Genomic DNA, 24,720 nt, shown 5'->3' on the forward strand with positions numbered 1-24,720 from the left:
TGTCTTGTGCCTCAGGGCTGGGTGTGCCCCCACCAGCCACCTTCCCTGCTCCCCCACCCCTGGTATTCCTTCTCTACCACCGTCCAACACCCCCCGTGACACTTCTGGTCTGTCCCCAGCACATCCACAGGTGTGTTAGCTTTCACCACAAATAGCACGTCTCACTGTATGTTCCAATGTAAATAAATCTGAATAACTCACACATGGAAAATAAACATAAACAGAAACGATCTAGAGGCTATCATGCCTTTTATGTACATTCGCTTAAGAAACTATTTAAAAGATTAAAAAAACTTACGAATACACTTTTGCCTCATCATGATATGTATTCAATCCTTCATCACAAGACTTTGACCTCTCTGTTGTTATGGCAAGAAGGTAAGACGACCGTCGACTGGCTTTAATGCTGCCTGATAAAAACAACAATAAAAATCAAAGCAAGGAATTTAAATATTGTAGCTGATATTATGTGCCAAATTTTATGGCGTGGGTGATCATGGTCATTCCATGATTGTTCTTGGCAAATTTTTCTACAGAAGTGGTTTGCCATCGTTTTCTTCTGGGCAAGACAGGTGGCCCCACCCAATACTCTTCAGAGATTGTCTGCCTGGCGTCAGTGGTCACATCACCAGGACTTGTGATGTCCACCAGCCACGCATATGACAATCCACTACCTGCTTGCACGGCTTCAAGTGACCATAGGGGGGTTGGTAAGCAGGTACTACACCTTGCCCAAAGGTGACCTGCAGGCTGGTGAATGGAGGGAGTGCCCTACACCTCCTTTGGTAGAGACACATCTCCACCCCACCATCCAAGGCTGATATTACAGTATTATAGCATTTCAGTATTATACCAGTTCAATATTATCAGATGTTGTTGTAATTTGTTTTCAATGGTCGCAGTAGATGTTATTTCTCAGGTATTGTGAGAAACACCAAAGCTAAATTTGTTATGGGGTGAATAATCAACATATCTGTTTATTGATACTTTGCACTCCCATTATGGCAATTATTTTTATGCAATCTAAATTAATTTTTAAAAATACATTGTTTTATAGCAATAATGTTTTAAAATGGGTAGCAGGGTGGAGTTACCAAAGGAGGTAAAGACACGGCCCAGAAGAAGGCAATGACAAACCACTTCTGTAGAAAAAATTGCCAAGAACAATCATGGTGATGGAAAGACCATGATCGCCTTCATTATACGACACTGCACATAGTGATGATGATGATGATGAATGTTTTATGGAGGCGAGAGTGAGGTGTAAGATGCTTGCTGTATTTATCAGTGCACTTATGGACCCAGATAGGGAGTTAATGTTACTATTTTAGGTTACCATTTCCCTCTCCACAGATGTGAGTGGACCTAATAAGTCCTTTCTTTTCATTTCAGACTTCTGTTGCATTTTGCTTTTGTTTTATTTGTTTTTATGAGACAAAAAAAACAATGGTAGAATTTTGAAATATTCATTGGCATGAAATATTTAAACAATATATTGTGAAACTCAGGAAGGCTCTATGTAAATAGAATTGTGCTCTAACATTTTAAGGTTTAAAAGAAGACTGGGCACCAGTTTTCTCTTTCCTCATAAACAAGATTTCAGAATGCTAAATCCTTCAATTGCCTCATTCTGAAACTATCCCCGGCTCAGAGCAAGCAACATTATTAATATTTTCCCTTTGTCATTGTTAAGATTTTTTGAAGTAGGACCATATAGAGGGCATCATGTAAATGAAATGGAAAATCTCTTAATATTTAAAGCAGGGGTTCCCAACCCTTTTTATGCCAATGTGTCTTATCATTAACCCAAGGATCCATGGTCCCCAGGTTGGGAACCCCTGAGTGTTTTGAGGATACACAAAACACAGGAAAGGTAGCAGTGGTTTGAATGCTTCTAGAAATCCACATGACCAATCCTATAACAACAAATCATAAGACTACAACACATAGGAGCAGAATTTGGCTATTCTGCCCATCAAGTCTGCTCCATCATTCCACCATGGCTGATCTATTATCCCTCTCAACCCCATTCTTCTCTTCTCTTCTTAACCTTTGACGACCTTACTTACCAAGAACATATCAATCTCTGCTTTAAATATACCCAAAGACTTGGCCTCCACAGCTGTCTGTGACACTGAATTCCAAAGATTCCCCACCATCTGGCTAAAAAATAAATTACTCTTCACTAAAATCCCAATTCTTATTCTGGGGAGAAATTCAGCATTATGTTTAACACACTCTCTAGCTTTGTTTTGTTAAATCTATGAACTATTTTACACTTAAACTGTCCTACATTACATACAGCCAGTTGTCAGTGTGTTTTGTTGTTCATAAGTAAAATATTGGCACGACTAGAAGAAATGTGAACTTACTGCAGTCCTGAGAGTAGTGTCGTGGGTGAATGACGGGATAGGTGAAGGTCGGAGAAGCAGGACTTGTGACGATAGTTGGCGCTGAGGTCTGGCCACTGGAAACAACAGCCGAGGCAGGAATGTGACCTGCCACCAGGTCAATACTTGGACTTGTCGGCTCATCTGTAGAGATAAAAGGGAGGGGCAGATAAGTATTAAATTATCCTTTAGTATTCATGTTATTTACTGTGATCCAACGGCCAGGAAGGTGGTTCTGCAACGCTCCTTGGAGAGTGAAGGGCATGACAAGGCACAGAAGATATCATGGTCATCCAACACAACCAAAGACGACCCCATTTGTAATGCTTGTTCATATGACTGGACCAGCATTTCTAAGGTTCAGAGAGTGGAACTTCCATTTTAAGAACTCTCCTATGCAGGTTTCCTATCATTGTCAGATACAATGGTCAACTGCCACCAAACCCAACATTATAATTCTTGAAGTGAGGTCTCAACTTGCAAATGCATATAAATCCACATAGGAAGACTTAATTGGAAAGAAGATGAGCTGGATAGATTGACAACGTAGTGCGTCTGAGTGGCTCTGGGAGCCTTTGTACATGCCTGTTGGAATACAGACTTCCCAGTATGTAATTTCATGGACAAATTATTAAATACTTTTTGGAAACTACGCTCATATGGCTGTGTATCTTCAGGAGGCGTTAGATCTTTCACACAGCTCATAAACTTTGCCTTCTAGGTGGTTTTTTCCTCTTTCTTTCTCACTTAAGTACAGTCCCCTCATGGAAACTCATTTTGGAATGTTCTTATTCACTTTTTCAAAATTCTCCAAAAAATTGACACCTAGGAGACTTAAGTTACAACCTCAGATATAAAGGATAAACAAAGAAATGCATAAGTAAATTTGTGATTATTCCATGGTAGGACACCACCATCAATTTTAAGCAGCTCCTGCTGGCTTTTCATATCTCAGAAACAACATAGTCAATATTCCTAGACATCAACAAATATGATGGCAGAATATAGTATGAATGGTAAGACTCTTGGAGAGACTTGGTAAGACTAATGGTAAAACTGTGAAGGATCAGAGGGATCTTGGGGTCCGAGTCCACAGGACGCTCAAAGCAGTTGCACAGGTTGACTCTGTAGTTAAGAAGGTGTACGGTGTGTTGGCCTTCATCAATCGTGGAAATGAATTTAGGAGCCGAAAGGTAATGTTGCAGCTATATAGGACCCTGGTCAGACCCCACTTGGAGTACTGTGCTCAGTTCTGGTCATCTTACTACAGGAAGGATGTGGAAGCCATAGGAAGTGTGCAGATGAGATTTTCAAGGATGTTCCCTGGATTGGGGATAGGTTGAGTGAACTCGGCCTTTTCTCCTTGGAGCAACGCAGGATGAGTGGTGACCTGATAGAGGTGTATAAGATGATGAGAGGCATTGATCGTGTGGATAGTCAGAGGCTTTTTCCCAGGGCTGAAATGGTTGCCACAAGAGGACACAGGTTTAAGGTGCTGGGGAGTAGGTATAGAGGAGATGTCAGGGGTAAGTTTTTTACTCAGAGAGTGGTGAGTGTGTAGAATGGACTGCCGGTAACAGTGGTGGAGGCAGATATGATAAGGTCTTTTAAGAGGCTTTTAGATAGGTATATGGAGCTTAGTAAAATAGAGGGCTATAGGTAAGCCTAGTAATTTCTAAGGTAGGGACATGTTCGGAACAACTCTTTGGGCCGAACGGCCTGTATTGTGCTGTAGGTTTTCTACGTTTCTATCAACATCTCTGAAGGTCTATCCTAGGCCCAACATGCTGATGCAATTACAAAGAAGGTAAGCCAGTAGCTATATTTCATTAGGAGTTTGAGGAGATTTGGTATGTCAGCAAAGACTCAAACAAATTTCTAAAGATGTACCGTGGAGAACATTCTAACTGGTTGTATCAGCATCTGGTATGGAAGAACCACTGCATAGGATTGGAAAAAGCTACAGTGTTGTAAAGTCAGCTTCATCATGAGCACTAGCCTCCCCACCATCAAGGACATCTTCAAAATGTGATGCTTCAAACAGGTGGCATCCCTCATTAAGGACCCCCATCACCCAGCACATGCCCTCTTCTCATTGCTACCATCAAGGTACAGGAGCCTGAAGACACACACACAATGTTTTAGGAACAGCTTTTTCTTCATCACCATCAGATTTTTGAATGGATAATGAAGCAACTCTAAACACCACTTCATTGTTTTTTTGGTTCTCTTTTTTCACTGTTTTTAATTTTTTTTTCATATGTACATATTTTTCTAATTGTAATTTATAGTCTTTTTATGTATTGCACTATACAGCTGCCACAAAAATACAAATTTCACAAAATATACGAGTGATATTAAACCTGATACTTAATCAGATTCTGAGTCAAGCCTACATATTCAGGGTTCACAATTACACAAGCAGAAAGTATGGAATTAGTAGCAGGCATGATGTCAACTAGCTCTAATTTATGTAGTTTACTAACTTACATGGTTAGAAAAGACACACATTCTTTTCAATCTACATTCTGGGGGAATTAATGTCCAGATTAACGATCGGACAAACACATTTCCAATCAGTTGATCTGCCTATCCCCAGGTTTCCACCCCTTCAGACCAGCAAATTTCAAGATAATGTTGTCCAAGGATGGAATCCCAATAATTGAACATTGGAAAGCAAGCTATTCATTGGTAGGCACCTATGACAAGATGTGCTATAACAAGTATGGCACAGTAGCATAGTGATTAGCACCACACTTTACAATACAGGTGACAAGGGTTCAATTCTCACCGCTGCCTGTAAGGAGTTTGTATGTTTTCCCTGTGACTGCTTGGGATTCCTACCACATTCTAAAGATAGTGAGTTGTGGACACTATTTCTTCTAAGCTGCGTGGGTGCATGGCGGTGCACTAACTGAAATGCTCACATGCACATGCCTCTATTGTCGTGCAGCTGGAATTGGACACAATTAATAAATAAAATCAAAAGTGTGTGATTTTATAATTTTCACCCTAAATATTCATAATATGCACATTGGAAAAGATAACATTTAAAGTGCTGCGTAGTTTTCAGCCGTGTAAAAGTTACCTGCTTAGAGCAATGATTGGTCCGTGCAGTACATTGAGCACATCTACACGAAATGCTGTTGCAGGAAAGCAGCATCCATCGTCAGGGACCCCCACCCCCCATGCACGCTTCTCACTGCTGCCATAAGGAAGAAGGTACAGGAGCTTCAGGACTCACACGACCAGGTTCAGGAACAGTTATTACCCTCAACCATTGGGAAGGAGGAACAGGAGCCTTAGGCCCCACACCACCAGGTTCAGGAACAGTTATTACCCCTCAACCATCAGGAAGGAGGTACAGGAGCCTCAGGTCCCACACCACCAGGTTCAGGAACAGGTATTACCCCTCAACCATCTGGAAGGAGGTACAGGAGCCTCAGGACTCACACCACCAGGTACAGGAACAGTTATTACCCGTCAACCATCAGGCTCTTGAACCAGAAGGAGATAACTTCACTCAACTTTACTTATTTCTTCTTTTTGTATTTGCATAATTTGTTCTCTTCTACAATCTGACTGAACACTCTAGTTTGGTGTGGTCTCTCATTGATTCTGTTATAGGTGTTATTCTATAGGTTTATTGAGTATGCCCACAAGACAATGAATCTCAGGGTTGTATAAGGTGCCATATATGTACTTCCATAATAAATTTACTTTAAATTTTGAACTTAGATCTGGTTGAGGCATGCTATGTTGGTGCTGGAAGTGTGGCGACACTTCCTGGCTGCCCAGCACAAACCTCGTTGATTTGATTTAATGCACATGCTGCATTTCACTGTATGTTTTGATGTACACGCAGCAAATGAAGCTAATTTTCATCTAATCATCAGTAAACTGCAAGGTCATAACAAAGTAAAAGGTTGGAAGAGATAAATTTACATTGTTAAAACATGTATTTCCAACAATGGCTTAAAGAATGAATGAATGGATATGAAATGCCTCATCAGAAGGCCCAAACATAATGAAACATTATTTTTCCATTTCAATGGAATCTTGTGCGTACCACAAAAATAATTCACAAAGTATCAATGTCTATATTTGCGTACAGCATCCTTGACAGAAGAAGAAGCAGTTGCAAGTTAAGAGGCCGTGTACCAAGCCTTGTTTGATTAACCTCATGTGAATTCACAAAATGGCTGAGAGTACTGAATAGACCAAAGGCCATGGGACCAGATAAAATCCCGGCAGTAGCTTTGGAGGTTTGTGCTCCAGAACTACAGTAGTCTCAGACACATGCAGTATATACAGTAAGGGTGCCTAAGACTTTTGCGCAGAACTGTAGTAATTTTATGTATTTCACTGTACTGCTGCCACAAGAAAAAAACAAATTTCATGACATGTGTAAGTGATGATAAACCTGATTCTGATCTGGGTCTCTATTGTGGACTGAGAGTGGGAAGGGGGCAGGGAGAGGGGAATCATGGCTAGGAAAAGGGGAAGGGAGAGGGGAGTGGGCAGGAAGCACCAGAGGGACATTCTGTAATGAACAATAAACCAATTGGTTGTCTGGTAGCTCAGGCTGGGTGTGTTTGCACCCCCACCACCCCCTGCCCCTGGAATTCCTACTCTACCACCTGTCCAACACCCCTCTCATGGCACTCCACCCTTACCATTCTCAACATACTTTTCTCCCACCAGAGTTACAAACTCGGTCCATGTTGAGGAACACAATATCGTGCAAAAGTCTTAGACACCCTAACTATATAAGACTTTTGCACAGTATTGTACATGCACTTCTAGACAATCTGTTCCAGTACAGTTGCCAACACTGGAATCGATCCAACAATGTGAAAAATTGCTCAGTTATGTCCTGTACAGAAAATGTTGGACAAAAAAGAAAAAGCAGAAAATGGGGCACCATGGCAGCGGCAATTCTTTTAAAAGTTCAAAGTACATTTATTATCAAAGTATGTATATGTTATACAACCTTGAGATTCGTCTCCTAATAGCTCGAGGCTTCAGAGTTCGGAGTTCAACTCTGGCACTGTCTGTAAGGTGTTTGTACGTTCTCCCCATGACTGTGGGTTTCTTCCAGGTGCTCTGGTTTCCTCCCACAGTCCAGAAATGTACCGGTTGGAAGGTTAACTGTTCATTGTAAATTGTCCTATGATTAGGCTAGGGTTAAATTGGGGTTAGTTGGTTCCTTAATGTTGTTATATCTGGGGGTTGGTAATGGGTAATCTGGGCATCTGTACCTCCCTCTGCAACTGGATCCTCAAATCCTGCCTATTAAATACTCCCAAGAGCATGCACCTCAAATAACCTTTGTCAACCAAGTACATTCCCTGGTCTTCACATGTGGCTTAGCTACTAAGCCTGGCGGAGAAGGGCCAAAGTCAGGTTATTAGTGTCTTAAAAGCAGCCGCTTTGGGCAGATGAGGCTTGTCAGTCATGGTTGGCAGCTCATCTGGGAGAAGAAAAACTCTGATTCAAACCTCCACTGCCTTGTGACTACAGCCACTCATGGGGAAGGCATTATGAGTAAACTCTGAGGGAAAATTCCAGAGCTGCAGTGCAAAAGGCACTTCCCTTGGGGTCATCAAATGCACGGAGAGGGGAGCCACCTACATGGGCAACAGCTTGCTCTCCATATTCTTTCTCTCCTCCCCCTCCCCCATATCACAATGACCACGCAGAATCAGAATCAGGTTTACTATCACTGACATACAGTAAGTCGTCAAATTTGCTGCTGTATGGCTGCTGGACTATACAAGACATAAAAATTACTCTGAGTTACAAAAATAAATTAATAGTGCAAAAGAAGAATAGTCAGCTAGTGATCATGGACTGATCAGAAATCTGATGGCAGAGGGGAAGAAGCTGTGCCTAAAATGTTCAGCGTGGGTCTTCAGGATTTCCGATGGTGCTAAGTTTGGTGATCCAGGCCCGTACCAGAAAACCAAGTATGTGGCCCTTGGTTCCTTCTTCCAGTCAATAAAATTGATGCACCATCAATAACTCACACTGAGACGTAAGGCGAGATATCGGCTTTTATTGACTGGAAGAAGGAACCAGGAGTGAGTGTCCATCATACAATGTCCTGGAGACTGAGGCCGAGCGTCAGGCCTCGATCGCCTTTATACAGGGGCCTGTGGGAGGAGCCACAGGAGCAGTCAGCAGGGGGCGTGTCCAGACAGGCACATAGTTCACCACATTATGTTCTCCGGAGGGCTATTTCAAGGCAAAGATACAACTTGGAATGAGGTTGGAGGCGACATCGGATGCACAACTCCGGCAGGGCTTGAAAGACATTACTTCTCACAAAGCAAAACCCAACAGCATGAATGGCAGTGATGCTTCACTACCAGATGAACTCAACACCTTCTATGTCTGCTTTGAAAGGGAGAACACGACTACAGCTGTGAAGATCCCTGCTGCACCTGATGACCCTGTGATCTCCGTCTCAGAGGCCGATGTTAGTCTGTCTTTAAAGAGAGTGAACCCTCGCAAAGCAGAAGGTCCCGATGGAGTACCTGGTAAGGCTCTGAAAACCTGTGCCAACCAACTAGTGGGAGTATTCAAGGACATTTTCAACCTCTCACTGCTACGGGCAGAAGTTCCCACTTGCTTGAAAAAGGCAACAATTATACCAGTGCCTAAGAAGAATAATGTGGGCTGCATTAATGACTATCAACCAGTAGCACTCACACCGACGATGAAGAAATGCTTTGAGAGGTTGGTCATGACTAGACTGAACTCCTGCCTCAGCAAGGACCTGGACCCACTGCAATTTGCCTATCGCCACAATAGGTCAACAGTAGACACAATCTCAATGGCTCTTCACATGGCTTTAGACCACCTGGACAACACAAACACCTACGTCAGGATGCTGTTCATCGGCTATAGCTCAGCATTTAATACCATCAATCATGTACCTGATTGAGAAGTTGCAGAACCTGGGCCTCTGTAGCTGGATCCTCAAATTCCTAACCAGAAGACCACAATCTGTGCAGATTGGTGATAACATATCGTCCTTGCTGATGATCAACACTGGTGCACCTCAGGGGTGTGTGCTTAGCCCACTGCTCTACCCTCTATATACCCATGATTATGTGGCTAGACATAGTTCAAATACCATCTATAAATTTGCTCACAATACAACCATTGCTGATAGAATCTCAGGTGGTGATGAGAGGGTGTACAGGAGTGAGATATGCCAACTAGTGGAGTGGTGCCGCAGCAACAACCTGGCACTCAACGTCAGTAAGACAAAAGAGCTGACTGTGGACTTCAGGAAGGGTAAGATGAAGGAACACACACCAATCCTCATAGAGGGATCAGAAGTGGAGAGAGTGAGCAGCTTCAAGTTCCTGGGTGTCAAGATCTCTGAGGATCTAACCTGGTCCCAACATATTGATGGTTATAAAGAAGGCAAGACAGCAGCTATACTTCATTAGGAGTTTGAAGAGATTTGGTGTGTCAACAAATACACTCAAAAACTTCTATAGATGTACCGTGGAGAGCATTCTGACAGGCTGCATCACTGTCTGGTATTGGGTGGGGGGGGGGGCTACTGCACAGGACTGAAAGAAACTGCAGAGGGCTGTAAATTTAGTCAGCTCCATCTTGAGTATTAGCCTACAAAGTACCCAGGACATTTTCAAGATTTCTTCAAGGACTTCAAGGAGTGGTGCCTTAGAAAGGCAGCGTCCATTATTAAGGACCTCCAGCACCTGCCCTTTTCTCATTGTTATGATCAGGTAGGAGGTACAGAAGGCTGAAGGCCTTCAGCGATTCAGGAACAGCTTCTTCCCCTCTGCCATCTGATTCCTAAGTGGACATTGAACCCTTGGACACTTTAAATACATAGTATTTCTGGTTTTTTGCACGATTTTTAATCTGTTCAATATACATATACTGTAAGGAGTATACCGAATAAGATTTACTTATTTATTATTATTATTTTTCTCTTCTATATTATGTATTGCATTGAACTGCTGCTGCTATGGTAACAAATTTCACATCATGTGCTAATGATAATAAACTGATTCTGATTCTACGAGAAGAGGTTATTACATCCTGAATGGTGAGCGTCCTGAATGCTGCCTTCATGAGGCACCAACTATTGAAGATGTCCTTGATGGAGTGGTGGGGGGAATGGCTGTGCCCACAATGCAGCTGGCTGAGCCTACAGCCCTCTGCAGCCTTTTTCAACCCTCCATACCAGGTGATGATGCAACCACACATCAGTAGAAATTTGCTATGGAGTCTCGAAACATACCAGTATTCTGGACTCTGGCTGCTGCTCTGCACCTGGACGTACACTCCAGAGCCCAGCCTACTCTGAACCCTGGCTTTAGCCTCACACTTGGCTCATGCTCTGGTGTAATCCCATGGAAAAAGGTGCAGAAAGTTGTAAGCTCAGCCAGCTCCATCATGGGCACCACCATACAGAATACCTTCAAAGGCAATGTCTCAAAAAGGTGGCATCCATCATTACTGATCCCCAATCATCCGGGACATGCCTTCTTCCAATTGCTACTATCACTGAGGAAGTGCAATACACATCAGTATTTTTTTCTTCTTTTCCTCTCTTTTTGCACTAGTTATATAATCTAATTATATAATTGATATATGTGAATGATGATAAACCTGATATGGGTCTCTATTAAGGACTGAGAGTGGGAAGGGAGTAGGGAGAGGGGAATCATAGTTGGGTAAAGGGTAAGGGAGAGAGGAGGGCACAGGAAGCACATTCTGTAGTGAACAATAAACCAATTGTTTGGAATCAAATGACCTTGCCTGGTGTCTCAGGGCTGGGAGTGTCTACATCCCTGCCCCTCGGACTCCTTCTCTGCCACCTGTCCCACACCACTCCACCCTCGCCATTCCGAACATCCTTTGCTCCAACCAGATTTACAAACTCACTCTCTGCTCCACATTGACAAATGCAATACTGTGTGCAAAAGTCTGAGGCACCCTGACTAAATATATTGTAATTTATAGCTTTTTTAGAATGATTTCTAAAGTACTGCTGCCGCAAAACAAATTTCACAACATATGCGAGTGATATTAAACCTGATTCTGATTCTGGATACACTCACGCTCCTTTAGTGTCTCCAGTGGAGTCTTGGGCAGACCTTGCCTGTACACTGACTAACAGGTTGTAACTTAATGGATAGCAGTAACGACGTGTATTCACTGATGCCCTTTTCAAATGTATATGTCATCATATACTACCCTAAGATTCATTCACAGTAGAACAAAAAATACAATAGAATCAATGAAAAACTGCACAAATCAAAGACTGACAAACAACCAATGTGCAAAAGAAACAAACTGTGCAAGCACAAAGAACAAGTAATAATTAATTAATAGATAGATAGATCAATAAATAAATATTGAGAACATGAGTTGTAGACTCGCTTAAAGGTTATCAGACAGCCTGATGGTTGCAGGTTAATAACCGTTCCTGAATCTAGTGACATAGGACCTCTGTATAAATGTGCTCAATGGTTGCCCGTGATGGACTTTTCCAGTTTGAGTTTCACAAGGATTATTTGGCAATAGACCTCATTATAGCCTTGGTCCTAACATGCACCTGAATTTTGGTAGTGAGGTGAGAGTAACTGCCCTTGACATCAATGTAGCATTACATCTAGTGGGATGCTAAGGTGCCCGAGTAAAACAGACTTGAATGGGCATCACGAGGAACATGTTCCAATGGTTGTGCAACGGAAGACGGTGTAAGCTGTTGGATGTCAGTTATCCTATTTGGCACGTAGTGTAGCGGTTCATGTAACGCTTTACAGCACCAGAGATCAACAATCAAGATTCAATTCCCGCCACTGTGTCTAAGGAGTTTGTACGTTCTCCCCATACTGCGTGGGATTCTGCCAGGTGCTCTGGTTTCCTCTCAGATTCCAAAAACATATGGGTCAGTGAGTTGCAGGCATGCTATGCTGGTGCCAGAACTTGTGGGCTGCCCCAAGCACATTCTTGGACTGAGCTGATGCAAACAATGCCTTTCACTGTATGTTTCAATGTTTACATGTGACAGATAAAGGTAATCTTTAATCCCAGGAATCACTGTATCAGTTTCCCGTGTCCTGGGCTCACCTATCACAATAGGTACTCTAAATCGTCAGCTGCTTCATGAACGATTTTCTTTCTACCCTATAAAGTCAGGATGATCACTTATGATTGCACAATGCTCAATCCCACTTGCAACTCCTTAACAAATGAATGTTGATCTCTACCAAATGATTGCAACCACCTAGCCTTGTTTTCCATCTCCAAGATGCCCACCATCAACATCCTGGAGGTCCACACTGACTAGCAGGGGATAAGTCACAAACACAAGAAATTCTGCAGACACTGGAAATCCAGAGTAACACACACAAGATGCTAGAGGAACTCAGCAGGTCAGATAGCATCTATGGAGAGGAATAAGCAGTCGACAATTCGGGCCGAGATCTTTCATCAGGATTGGAAAGAAAGGGGGAAAGAGGCAGAAGGACAAGTCACATACATATTAGGGCCAGTGGGAGTGGGCAACTCACATCCTGTCACCTCAAAGTCTTTCCATTATCGACACTGTGACTGCCTCTCTCTGTTTCCTGGCCCTGCTTACCCACAAAGTTCAGAAAGTTTGAAACTTCTGGCCCAGGATCACACAAAGTAGAAGAGGAGGTTCAATATGGTGCTGAAAAGGAAGCCATAAACTTGGAACACTCAGAAGCCATAAAAAGTGATATAAAGTGTACAATGCCTCACAAGTAGCCTAAACAACTGCCCTGTCTACCACTACCTGCCCCATCTGTGGACAAATTCAAGTGTTTCCACAATAACCTTATTAGCGACCTCAGAATCAGAGTGGAAGCAAATCATTCTTGAGGCTGTCAAAATCAAAGTAAATTTATTATCTAAGTACATACACTCAGTACATACCTCCTGTACCTAATAAAGCGACCACTGAATGCATATGTTACCTTGAGATTCATTTTCTTGCAGGCATTTACAGAAATATAAAGAAATACAATAGAATTTTTGAAAACCATACACAAACAAAGACTGAGGAACTGCTAAAGAAACACAAGTTGTTTTTTGACTATGTTTCTAGTCAGTTCTCTATACTCTTTTACATTTTCCTAGGGACATTTAATGAGTAGTTACAGCCCTCTTATCTAAGAAAGAATGTGCTGGCATTAGAGAAGGTCCAGAGGAGGTTAACATACATAAATCAACATTTAAACAGAAATTATATTGTAACAGATTATTTGAAAGGCACAGACAGGGTGGTTTATGGTGCATTGGGCAGAATTTTTGCCGTTTCTGTAGCATTTGACTATATTTTAATAGACTGAATTGCTAGCTCGATTTCTAACCCAGCACAGATGGAAAACGTGTGAGGAGCTGGCCTGATTCAAACCCAGAATTATTTGTCTCAAAGTCCAGTGCCGATGCCACTACTCTATTGGCTGGCTACATACAGGGTGGTAACACATTCTTTCAACATCACCTTTACTGAGTAGTTTATGTAGACATTCCCAGACAGCTTTCGATAAAGTCGAAATGAGTTATGGCAAGTGTGTGAAGTAGACAGAGAGATACTGGTTGATGAATGTGATTAACCATTACTCATATGAATGACATCAAGAGTATTTTTTTCTGTTTGGCGCAGTTCAGGAGCAATGAAGGTGATTGTAGAATACATATACTGTAGGTGAAAGGTGAATAAAACAGTCATGTTGGACAACAATAAAAAAAATCAATGGATTCCACACACCTCTCTCACCTGTGTCATTCAGTTTCTCTTGGTCTCCACCTGTTCCCTCTACACCTTTCCTTTCTCTACAACTATAAACATGCTTTGCTGCCTCTTTTCTTTCCCCTCCTCTCATGGTCCACTCTCCTCTCCTACTGGGTTCCTTCTTCTGCCCTTTTCTATCATGTCTTAATGATAGGGGTCCATGGCATAAACAAGGTTGGGAACCCCTGTAGATGAAGGATTCATTGCTTTATCAGTAGATTCTGTATTTTTTAATCAGTGAAAAACCTATCCAGAATATACACAGCATAATTTTTACTAAGGATACAAATTCAGATTTCACCTATTACATTGGTGGTGACCTGCCAGGATGGATTGTGTAATATTTCAGTGTGACTCACTGTTTTTGCCAGAGCTATGAAGACAGGGCTCATCTTGTGTTACCTTCACCATCTGAGAGATTACATTTCAGTAACCTGGTGATTAAGACAGTCTCCAATTTAAGAGCTTCCCATTAAAGTACAGTGCTTTTCTAAAGAAATGTAAGAGCCAGTATGTTGAAATATGCATCAGAGTACAAAGATAAGTGTTCGTAAAATGTTTTGTCAAATAAAACAGACTACTTCAGAAAATAAATCAGTCTGTCAGCGTGCCGCATACGATTATTAAACAGCTAAAAGCATGCCTTATGAGAATCCTGGATTGCAAAAGTCAACCAAACTCTTGTGTTGTCTGAGTAAGCCCAGTAAGCAGCAAAAATGAATTTTACCACAGCCAGCACAAGGAATTAAGATGGACAGAAATTAAAGTATGTAATAATATTTCAAATTATTGCAGTGCACCCCTGTGGCTTACTTAAGCCAAGCCAGATAAGATTGTTATTTGGTAGCGGTGCCTGAATAAATAAAGCTAATTGGCCTCAAACTGAGCTCAAACATCCATTTAGAACAGAGATGAGGAAGAATTTCTTTAGCCAGAGGGTGGTGAATCTGTGAAATTTATTGCCACAGACGGCTGTGGAGGCCAACTCATTGGGAATATTTTAAGTGGAGATTGATAGGAATAATAAAGCAGTCGTTATGGAATGACAGAGCAGACTCAATGGGCTGAATGGCCCGATTCTGCTATGTCTTCTGGTCCTATCACTTATTTTGCACCAGAAATGACTAAACTCTGAAGTGAATAGCTGTAATCATTTTTGCAAACTTTATTTCCAATTTCCAAAGTAACACACACAGAAAGCTGGAGGAACTCAGCATTTTGGCCCGATGAAGGGTCTCAGACTGAAACGTCAACTCTCTACTCCTCTCCATAGATGCTGCCTGACCTTCTGAGTTCCTCCAGCATTTTGTGTGTGTTACTCAAGATTTCCAGCATCTGCAGAATCTCTTATGTTTCCAATCTTCAGACTGGTGAAACAAACATGACACATCAATAAACACATACAAAATGGTGGTGGAACGCAGCAGGCCAGGCAGCATCTATAGGAAGAAGTACAGATGGCGATTCGGGCCGAGACCCTTCGTCAGGAGTCATGTTCTCAGTATTACTTTATTTTATTTATTATTTCGTTTTCGTGTGTTTGCACAATTTATCTTCTTTAGCCCATTTGTTTTGACAGTCTTTGTTATTTATAATATTTCATAAAATCTGTTGTTTTATTTTCCTTTAAATGCCTACAAGAAAATGAATCTCAAGGTAGTATATGAGAGATATATGTACTTTGATAACAAATTTACTTTGATGTTTCATTTTGCAAGAAAATGAATCTCAGGTAGAATATAGAAACTTATGCGTACTTTGATGGGGTGTACGGGGTGTCCAGGGAGGGGTAGTACCTCTGGTGAAGGGACTTGTCGTGTCCGTTCCGGGGCAGCTCACTCACCTTTGGTCCCCACTGGACACACAGCTCTCACCTGTGGTTTCAAGTAGCTATTTGCACACGACAGTGGCTACACCCCAGTGTATCGCATCGACAGGCGGGCTAAAACAGGCGAGGGTAGCTGGTGGATCTCATACCCTGGTGAGATAGGGACATGTCTGCCCTGGCATGTGAAGTTAGCACTGGTGGACTGGGTGGATGAGATCTACAGTGAGATCCAACGACCAGGGAGGCGGTTCTGCAACACTTCATGGAGAGCAAAGAGCTTGACGAGGCACAGAATAAGTCATGGTCGTCCACTGCAACCAAGGAAGACCCCAGTTGTGACAACTATTCATATCACTGGACCTGGACATCCAAGATGAACAGATGTCAAACTACTCGTTCAAAGATAGAAGGCTGGATCTTCAAGCTACAATCTCAGACACTAGCACATACAACCCAGGTAATTTCAAAGTTCAAAGTAAATTTATTATCAAATTACGTATATGTCACCAAACACTACCCTGAGATTCATTTTCTGGCAGGCATTCACAGTAGAACAAAGAAATACAACAGAATCAATGAAAAACTACAAAAAAAAACAAAGACTGACAAACAAGCAATGTGCAAAAGAAGACAAACTCTGCAAATAAGAAAAATAAATAAAACAAAACTGAAAACATGAGTTGCAATGTCTTTGAAAGTGAGCCCATAGATTGTGGAATCAATTCCGAGTTGGAATTCAGTTGAATGGACTGACTAAGGAATTCTGTTTTGGATCTGAAATTTAACTGAAGCTCAAATTCATTGGATTAATTTGGGAGGATATAGTCAGTACTATTTTAAATAGAACGTAGGACATAATACACCATAGAACCGGCCCGTTGGCTCATGGTGTTGTGCCTTTTAACCTACTCCAACATCAGTCTGGCATTTCCTTCTCACATAGCTCACAGAGAACATGCAGCAGCTGTGAAAGTAGAAGATGAACAGCCACTAACCACAGTCACCACTTACTCTTGTCTACACTGCACCAGAATATGTGGATCCCAGATCGGCCTCTACAGCCACCTGAGGACTAGCCAATAGACAACCCCCATAGGAAAACATCACACTCAACTCGAGTGATCACACGACTACATAGCCCTCCATTTTTCTACATTCCATGTGGCAGCCGGTGGTGTAGTGGCATCAACGTTCAACTTCAAGGAAGATGAACATGAGTTCGAATCCAGCCGGGTCCCAACCTAGGCAGCAGCAGTATTGCATGGAAGAAAGGCCTGGCAATCTACTTCCATATCTTGCCACGAAAACCCTGTGGGTAACTACACTCATAGGGTTGCCATGTGTCAATGGCACTCAATAACTGCAAGAGTCTCTTAAATATTCATAGTAAGTTCAATGTTCAAAGTAAATTTATTATCAAAGTATATATATGTCACGATATACTATCCTGAGATTCATATTCTTTTTTAGGCATTCACAGTAAATACAAGGAAAAACAATAGAGTCACTGAAAATTGTATTTCAATAGAGACAACCAATCTGAAAATACAAAAGAAAACAAAATAATAATAATATGTACAATGTCCTGTGTATGTTACTTAAAATGGCCTCTTTGGTTTGTTACAAGTAGGAATGCTTCTTTGTCGGATAAGTGTTTCTCTCGCCGTTGTTTCGCTTTAGAATGGCTGATATGGTAATTGTATTCATTTGTTAATCAATGGGGAATGTTATTGTGTCTTGTGATGCTGGGAACTTGGGCGAGGGGTTTCGCGGGTTTTTGGTGGGAGGAAGAGGCCGAGAAAGGTGGACGTGTGCTGGACTGCTCGTAAGACCACCGGGGTGGTCCCAGGTGCGACGGCTGGAAGGGTCGATTGGTTCGTTGATTGAGCTCCAACAAGTGCACTAAACAGACTGAACTTTGATAAGTTGGCACCTTTTGTTTTTTTCCTTGTATATATATATATGTATATTGTATTGCCTACTACTCTTTTAATTTTAGTAAACTCTTTAAAGTGTATTTCATAACGGTATTTGTTGTGGGTTTGATACTGTTGGCGGGCGCGAGGCATAAAACTCGATTCTCACAGCACCTGCGTGTACGGGAGGTGGGTTGGAGAGTGGCTGGATCTCCTTTTTCCTCTAGACATATACCAGCCTGTTACCCTCATCCCCATTTCCAATTTTTTTCAGGTATAATTGATCTATATTTTCTATATCTACAGACTCTTTCACTCAGAAAAAAAGTCAATTATTATACAATTTCCTATTTTATTGTCAGAATAAATCTATTTTTATTCATAGATATTGTAACACTGCAACACTAACTCCTGGGAAAACACTGTCAATGCCCTTTGTTAAATGCATGTAGTGCACATTGGGAATTGCATTCTGCTGCTGATATTACCATAAATGGAAGTAATTCTAATAGAGCATTACAGTCACAAAAGAATAGCTTTCATCAGCTTCTGTCACAGGAGTGCAGTTTTACTAAAGAACCCAAGGAGAACAACTTTGCCATTGACTCTGATACTGAGAATTTAACAAAGCAGAAAGCTTGGAGAATTATAGAAGGTAAAGTTAGAAAGGAAATGAGGGTGTTCAGATAGCATTGCAGATAATATCAAATAAAAACTGAAATGTTCTATAATTTCTTCAAGGGAACAAAGTAGTTGTAGACGGGTCATATTCTGCATGGAGGTTGGTGACCAGAGGTGTGCCTCACGGATCTGTTCTGGGACCCCGTACTCTTTGCGATTTTTATAAATGACCTGGATGAGGAAGTGGAAGGATAGGTAAGTAAGTTTGCTGGTTGGGGATGTTGTGGATAGTGCGGAGGGCTGTCAGAAGTTATAGCAGGACATCGACAGGATGCAAAACTGGGCTGAGAAGTGGCAGATGGAGTTCAACCCAGATAAGTGTGAGGTGGTTCATTTAGATAGGTCAAATATGATGGCAGAATGTAGTATTAATGGCAAGACTCTTGACAGTGTGGAGGATCAGAGGGATTTTGGGGTCCGAGTCCATAGGACACTCAAGGCTGCTGCACAGGTTGACTCTGTAGTTAAGAAGGTGTACGGTGTGTTGGCCTTCATCAATCGTGGAAATGAATTTAGGAGCCGAGAGGTAATGTTGCAGCTATATAGGACCCTGGTCAGACCCCACTTGGAGTACTGTGCTCAATTCTGGTCGCCTCACTACAGGAAGGATGTGGAAGCCATAGAAAGGGTGCAGAGGAGATTTACAAGGATGTTGTCTGAATTGGGGAGCATGCCTTATGAGAATAGGTTGAGTGAACTCTGCCTTTTCTCCTTGGAGCGACGCAGGATGAGAGGTGACCTGATAGAGGTGTATAAGATGATGAGAGGCATTGATCATGTGGATAGTCAGAGGCTTTCTCCCAGGGCTGAAATGACTCGCACGAGAGGACATAGTTTTAAGGTGCTTGAAAGTAGGTACAGAGGAGATGTCAGGGGTAAGCTTTTTACTCAGCGAGTGGTGAGTGCGTGGAATGGGCTGCCGGCGATGGTGGTGGAGGCGGATACGACAGGGTCTTTTAAGAGACTCCTGGACAGGTACATGGAGCTTAGAAAATAGAGGGCTATGGGTAACCGGAGGTAATTTCTAAGGTAAGGACATGTTCAGCACAGCTTTGTGGCCCAAAGGGCCTGTATTGTGCTGTAGATTTTCTATGTTTCTATGGAATAAGGATTAGAAAGTGAACCTTAATCAAGACCAAAATGACAACCTGAGAATTGAGACAGAAATCATTTGCAAAGCTCTGAACCGATATTGTAAGACCATAAGACACAGGAGAGGAATTAGGACATTCGGCCCATCAGGTCTTCTCTGACATTCAATCATGGCTAATTTATTTTCCCTCTCAATCCTAATTTCCTGCTTTCTCCCTGTAATTTTTAATTAAGTAACTATCAAATTCTGCTTTAAATATACTCACTGACTTGACCTCCACAGCAGTCTGTGGCAATGAAACCACACATACACCACCCTCTGGCTAAAGAAGTTCTTCTTCATCTCTGTTCTAAAAGGATGTCTATGTATTCCAAGGCTGTGCTCTCTGATCCTAGACGCCCCCACTATTGGAAACATCCTCTCCACATCCACCCTATCTTCATTTGTTATGCACCATGTCGTATGACGTGGGCAATCACAGTCTTTCCATGACCATGATTGCTTTTAGTAAATTTTTGTACAGAACTGGATTGCCATTGCCTTCTTCTGGGCAGTGTCTTTACAAGATGGGTAACCCCAACCATTATCAATACTCTTCAGAGATTGTCTGCCTGGTGTCAGTGGTCACATAACCAGGACTTGTGATCTGCACTGTCTGCTCATACGACCATCCACCACCTGCTCCCATGGCTTCACGTGACCCTGATCGGGAGACTAAGCCGGTGCTACACTTTGCCCAAGAGTGACCTGCAGGCTAGCGGAGGGAAGGAGCGCCTTACACATCCTTTGCTAGAGATGTATCCCCACTGTACCTAGGCCTTTCAATATTCAACAGGTTTCAATAAGAATCCCTCTCATCTAGACTCCAATGAGTACAGGACCAGGACCATAAGACCAAACTAGAGTACCAGTAAGAAAATGCAACTTTCACTTAGACAGCACTGGAGCTTTAAGGCACTTCCTGAATTGTTTCCAAGATCAAACATGGCTCAATCTATCGCACTCTCATCATTGCTTTTGAATAATATTCATATTTATTGCATATTTTGTAAATATTATATGATGGAATAATTCCCATCTTGAAGTCTATTTAATTCATTACAAGTTTCTTGCTGTTTGAACCAAAACTTATGAAGTGACTCCTGTACAACATTCACACTCAATTTTCAAAGTTTACTTTGGCTAGACTGAAACCATCCTGAGCATATTTAGACCTAGAAGTACTGGGTGCAGTTCTGGTCATCTCATTATGGGAAGGATGTGGAAGCTTTAGAGAGGGTGCAGAGGAGAGTTACCAGGATGCTGCCTGGAAAGGAAGGTATGTCTAATGAAGATAGGTTGAGCGAGGTAAGGCTTTTGTCTTTGGAGTACAAGAGGTGTACTTGATAGAGGTGTAAAAGAAGAGTCATGGGGGGTTTTCCAGGGTAGAAATGGCTAACACATAGGGGGAAAGTTATAAGATAATTGTAAGTATTTTACACAGAGAGTGGTGGGTGAATGGAATGCTAGAACTGAATATATTAGGGACATTTAAAAGATTCTTAGACAGGCACATGGATGAAGGAAATATGGAGGACTATGTAGGAGGGAAGGGTTAGATTGATCTTGGAGTAAATTAAAAGATTGATACAACATCATTCTAAAATTTGCTGCATTGAGTCAGACAATTAAATTAAATATACTTGATCAAGTTAGGGTGTCAGGACAAAGAGGAGAAGGGCAATCAGTTGTCAGCAGGGGTGTGATTGAGTGGGGTAGGAGACTAGTTGCAGCCAGGTTATGGGAGATTGTGGATGAGTTAGGAATTGGGAAACTCACCCAAACAGAGTTACACTTCTAAAATTAGAGATGCCTCATTGATAAAGCACGAGCATCGCTCACTTGTTCACCAGCTTCTAAACGTGGTCAGAAATGCTCAAAGGCAGGATCTCAAAACACTGACATCTTCTACAACATGATCTCACAGCACTCTGGTGTACATGATAATAAACTAATCTGAATCTGAATACATTACAGGTAAAGCCCTCCCAACCGTCGAGCTCATCTGCATGAAGCACTGTCGCAAGAGAGCAGTATCCATCATCAGAGATCCCCACCACCCAGTACATGCTCTCTTCTCGCTGCTGCCATCAGGAAGAAGATACAGGAGCCTCAGAACTCACACCACCAGGTTCAGGAATAGTTATCACCCCTCAAACATTAGGCTTTTGAACCAACTTCACTTGTCCCACCATTAAAATGCTCCCACAACCTATGGACTCATTTTCAAGGACTCTTCATCTCATGTTCTCGGTATTTATTGCTTATTTATGTATTATCATTATTGCTTTCTTTCTGTATTTGCACAATTTGTTGTCTTTTGAGCACTGGTTGTCCACCCAGTTGGTGCAGTCTTTCATTGATTCTATTATGGTTATATTTATTTATTCCCACAAGAAAATGAATCTCAGGGTTGTATATGGTGACACATATATACTTTGGTAATAAAATTTACTTTGAACTTTCCCCCAATTCACTTTTGGATGTTTTACATACCGATATATGGAATTGAAGCCAATGAGTCTTCTGGAGACTTTGTAGTTGTCCCTTCCAGTCTCACACTTGTCTGCTCCAAAGATGCACTTTCTGATGCGTAATCTGGTGGTGAAATTGCGGGTGTTTCCAGTACATCTATACAAGCTGGGTGTCTGAGAGGCTGTGGCACTCTGCGGCCACTGGGAGGCTTCTGCCTCAAGAAGGCGGCTTTGTTTGCTTGTGGCATTTCTTGATCTTTTTGTACAACCCCCAAAGGAACCTCGCATTTGGAAATTTGGGAGACTCCAGACTTTATACTCGGAAATGGCTTAATGTCCTGTTGGAAGACTGTCTCCTTACCAGAGGTCTGCTTTGGGTACAAGCCGCCCTGCCGATCATGATTGGTCAGTCTTTGGTCTCGGACAATGGGCACATCAATTCTTTTGACTTGGCTGGGGGCACAGCGTTCAGTCTTGAGCTCACTGGCAGTCACACCAGAAACAAACACTGACCTATCCGAAAGATGAGATACTTTACTTTGAGGAGCACTGGCAGTCTGTTGCCCTACACGTGCATTATCAGCTCTCTTCATAGAATGAGAGTGAGTAGCTTCATTTCTGCACTGCTGTTGAGAAGGTACAGATACTCTGGAGTTTGTGTTAGTATAAAATGCACTTCTATTGCTAGAGTTCTGATGACATGAATTCTTCTGACCATGATTTCCTGAAGAATAACCTGCCGGTCTATGCTGCCAAAAAATATGTTCCTGCCCACCAGACTTAGAAAAGCTTGCTGTACCAGACTTTGAATGTGTCCATACAAACCTGTCACTGCCTGTTGTAAAGGCATTATGTGTTAAATTCTCCAAAGATCGGTCACATTTTCCCAGATAATCTTCCGAACGAGTCCTGTAATTCCACGGCTCATCCATAGCTGCAAGTAAAGTGTCTTGGGAAGCACTGTGAGGCCAGTGTTTGTGTAATGAAGTCTCCTCAAGTCTGTCCTGAGAGTAACTCCTGTACTTGGGGGGCATGGCGGTGTAGCCCCGATCTTCAGACGAGCTTCGACGTGATATTCGTGTTGACTGCCAGCTGGGTGGGTTATACTGGTGTCTGCTTGTATTAATGCTGCCAAGTCGTTCCCATGATGTCCTAATATCGGAATGAAAATAGTCGTTGCTCACAGAACTAGTGTAACTTCTCTGGCCCATGTTGCTATTGGGACCTGAGTAAATATTATGGTTTGAGACGGACAAGAAAGGAGTTTGGTTAGACCGCCCCCTATACCAATCCTGCATAGGAGCTGAACCTGAACCATATTTATTGCTTATTGGACCCTGTACAACAGAATTTGAAGAAGACACAGTCATTTCTCTCACTAGAGCTGATCTTGGCTTTATTCCATATTGCACCTCCTCTACATGGTGCCTGGGGCTTGAATGGCTTATTCCAATCTCGGCCAACAGATCTGATGACCGTGCTCGGCCCCGTAGTTCATTCCACGTGCTGCCAGGGTGACTAGTTGTGGTGCTGATGTCCAGTGGTGAAGATGGATCAGAATAGAAACCCCTGTCTGAACATGAGCTGGCATTGTAATTCCTGTTGTCCACCAGCATTCCCCGAGATGAAGCAGTCAGCAAAGGCTCCTTGGTCTGTGCCGTAGGCAAATGTCTAGGGTAGCACACGGGTGGTGGCTCAGGTATGTGACGAGCGCTCCCAGAATAAGGATCGTTACCCTTCAAGTAAGCATCCTGAGAGTAAGCCTATAAATGAAAGAAAACCAACATGATTATGCTTTGAAAATGAATGACTGAGTACATAGAAACTAATAATCTCATATTCCCAATTAAATCATGAAATAGTGTTTATTTTAAATAGTTAGATTATTAGAGATCATCAATAAAACTCATGTTAACAAAATAGTTAAGGTTAAAAATTCTCAGAATCTGATGCCACTGTCTGTTCAAAGATTCAGTAAGATTAAGTTAAATATACAGAGTTAAACCCTCTAGAAATATAACTTAAAATAACAGATTATTAAGAATAGCAGCAGTGAAATGATCAGATAAAATCTTTCAAAATCTTATAGTTATGTTAATAGCTTCATAAACCTAATATGCAACATTACTACTTACTAAGGTAGAGGCATTCAATGCTAAGCCAATTACATTTTAACAATTCAGATCCATAAGACCATACGACATAGGAGCAGAACTAGGCCATTTGGACCATCAAGTCTGCTCTGCCATTCCATCATGGCTGATCCATTTCCCTCTCAGCCCCAATCTCCTGCCTTCTTCCTGAATCTCTTCATGTCCTGACCAATCAAGAATCTATCAACCTCTACCTTAAATATACCCAATGACAGTCTCCACAGCCACAAGCCACATCTGACAACAAATTCTACAGATTCACCACTCACTTGCTAAAGAAATTGCTCCTTAACTCCGTTCTAAATGGACGCCCCTCTATTCTGAGGCT

At 42.1% G+C, this 24,720-nt stretch overlaps 1 protein-coding gene across 11 annotated transcripts in view; it reads right to left on the minus strand.

The window, feature by feature from the left end:
* The window catches only part of LOC132384984 (rho GTPase-activating protein 23-like), a 510,483-nt gene that overhangs the window by 117,078 nt on the left and 368,685 nt on the right, over positions 1-24,720 (minus strand). For all 11 annotated transcript variants that reach the window (XM_059956701.1, XM_059956700.1, XM_059956703.1 and 8 more), the window contains 3 exons: positions 22,262-24,002; positions 2,373-2,534; positions 299-410 (listed from right to left, as the gene is read on the minus strand). In XM_059956701.1, coding sequence (XP_059812684.1) covers positions 299-410; positions 2,373-2,534; positions 22,262-24,002 — 2,015 coding nt within the window. The remainder of the gene's footprint in view (positions 1-298; positions 411-2,372; positions 2,535-22,261; positions 24,003-24,720) is intronic.

The sequence above is a fragment of the Hypanus sabinus genome, chromosome X1 (assembly GCF_030144855.1).
Source record: "Hypanus sabinus isolate sHypSab1 chromosome X1, sHypSab1.hap1, whole genome shotgun sequence".
In the NCBI taxonomy this organism is placed as follows: domain Eukaryota; kingdom Metazoa; phylum Chordata; class Chondrichthyes; order Myliobatiformes; family Dasyatidae; genus Hypanus; species Hypanus sabinus.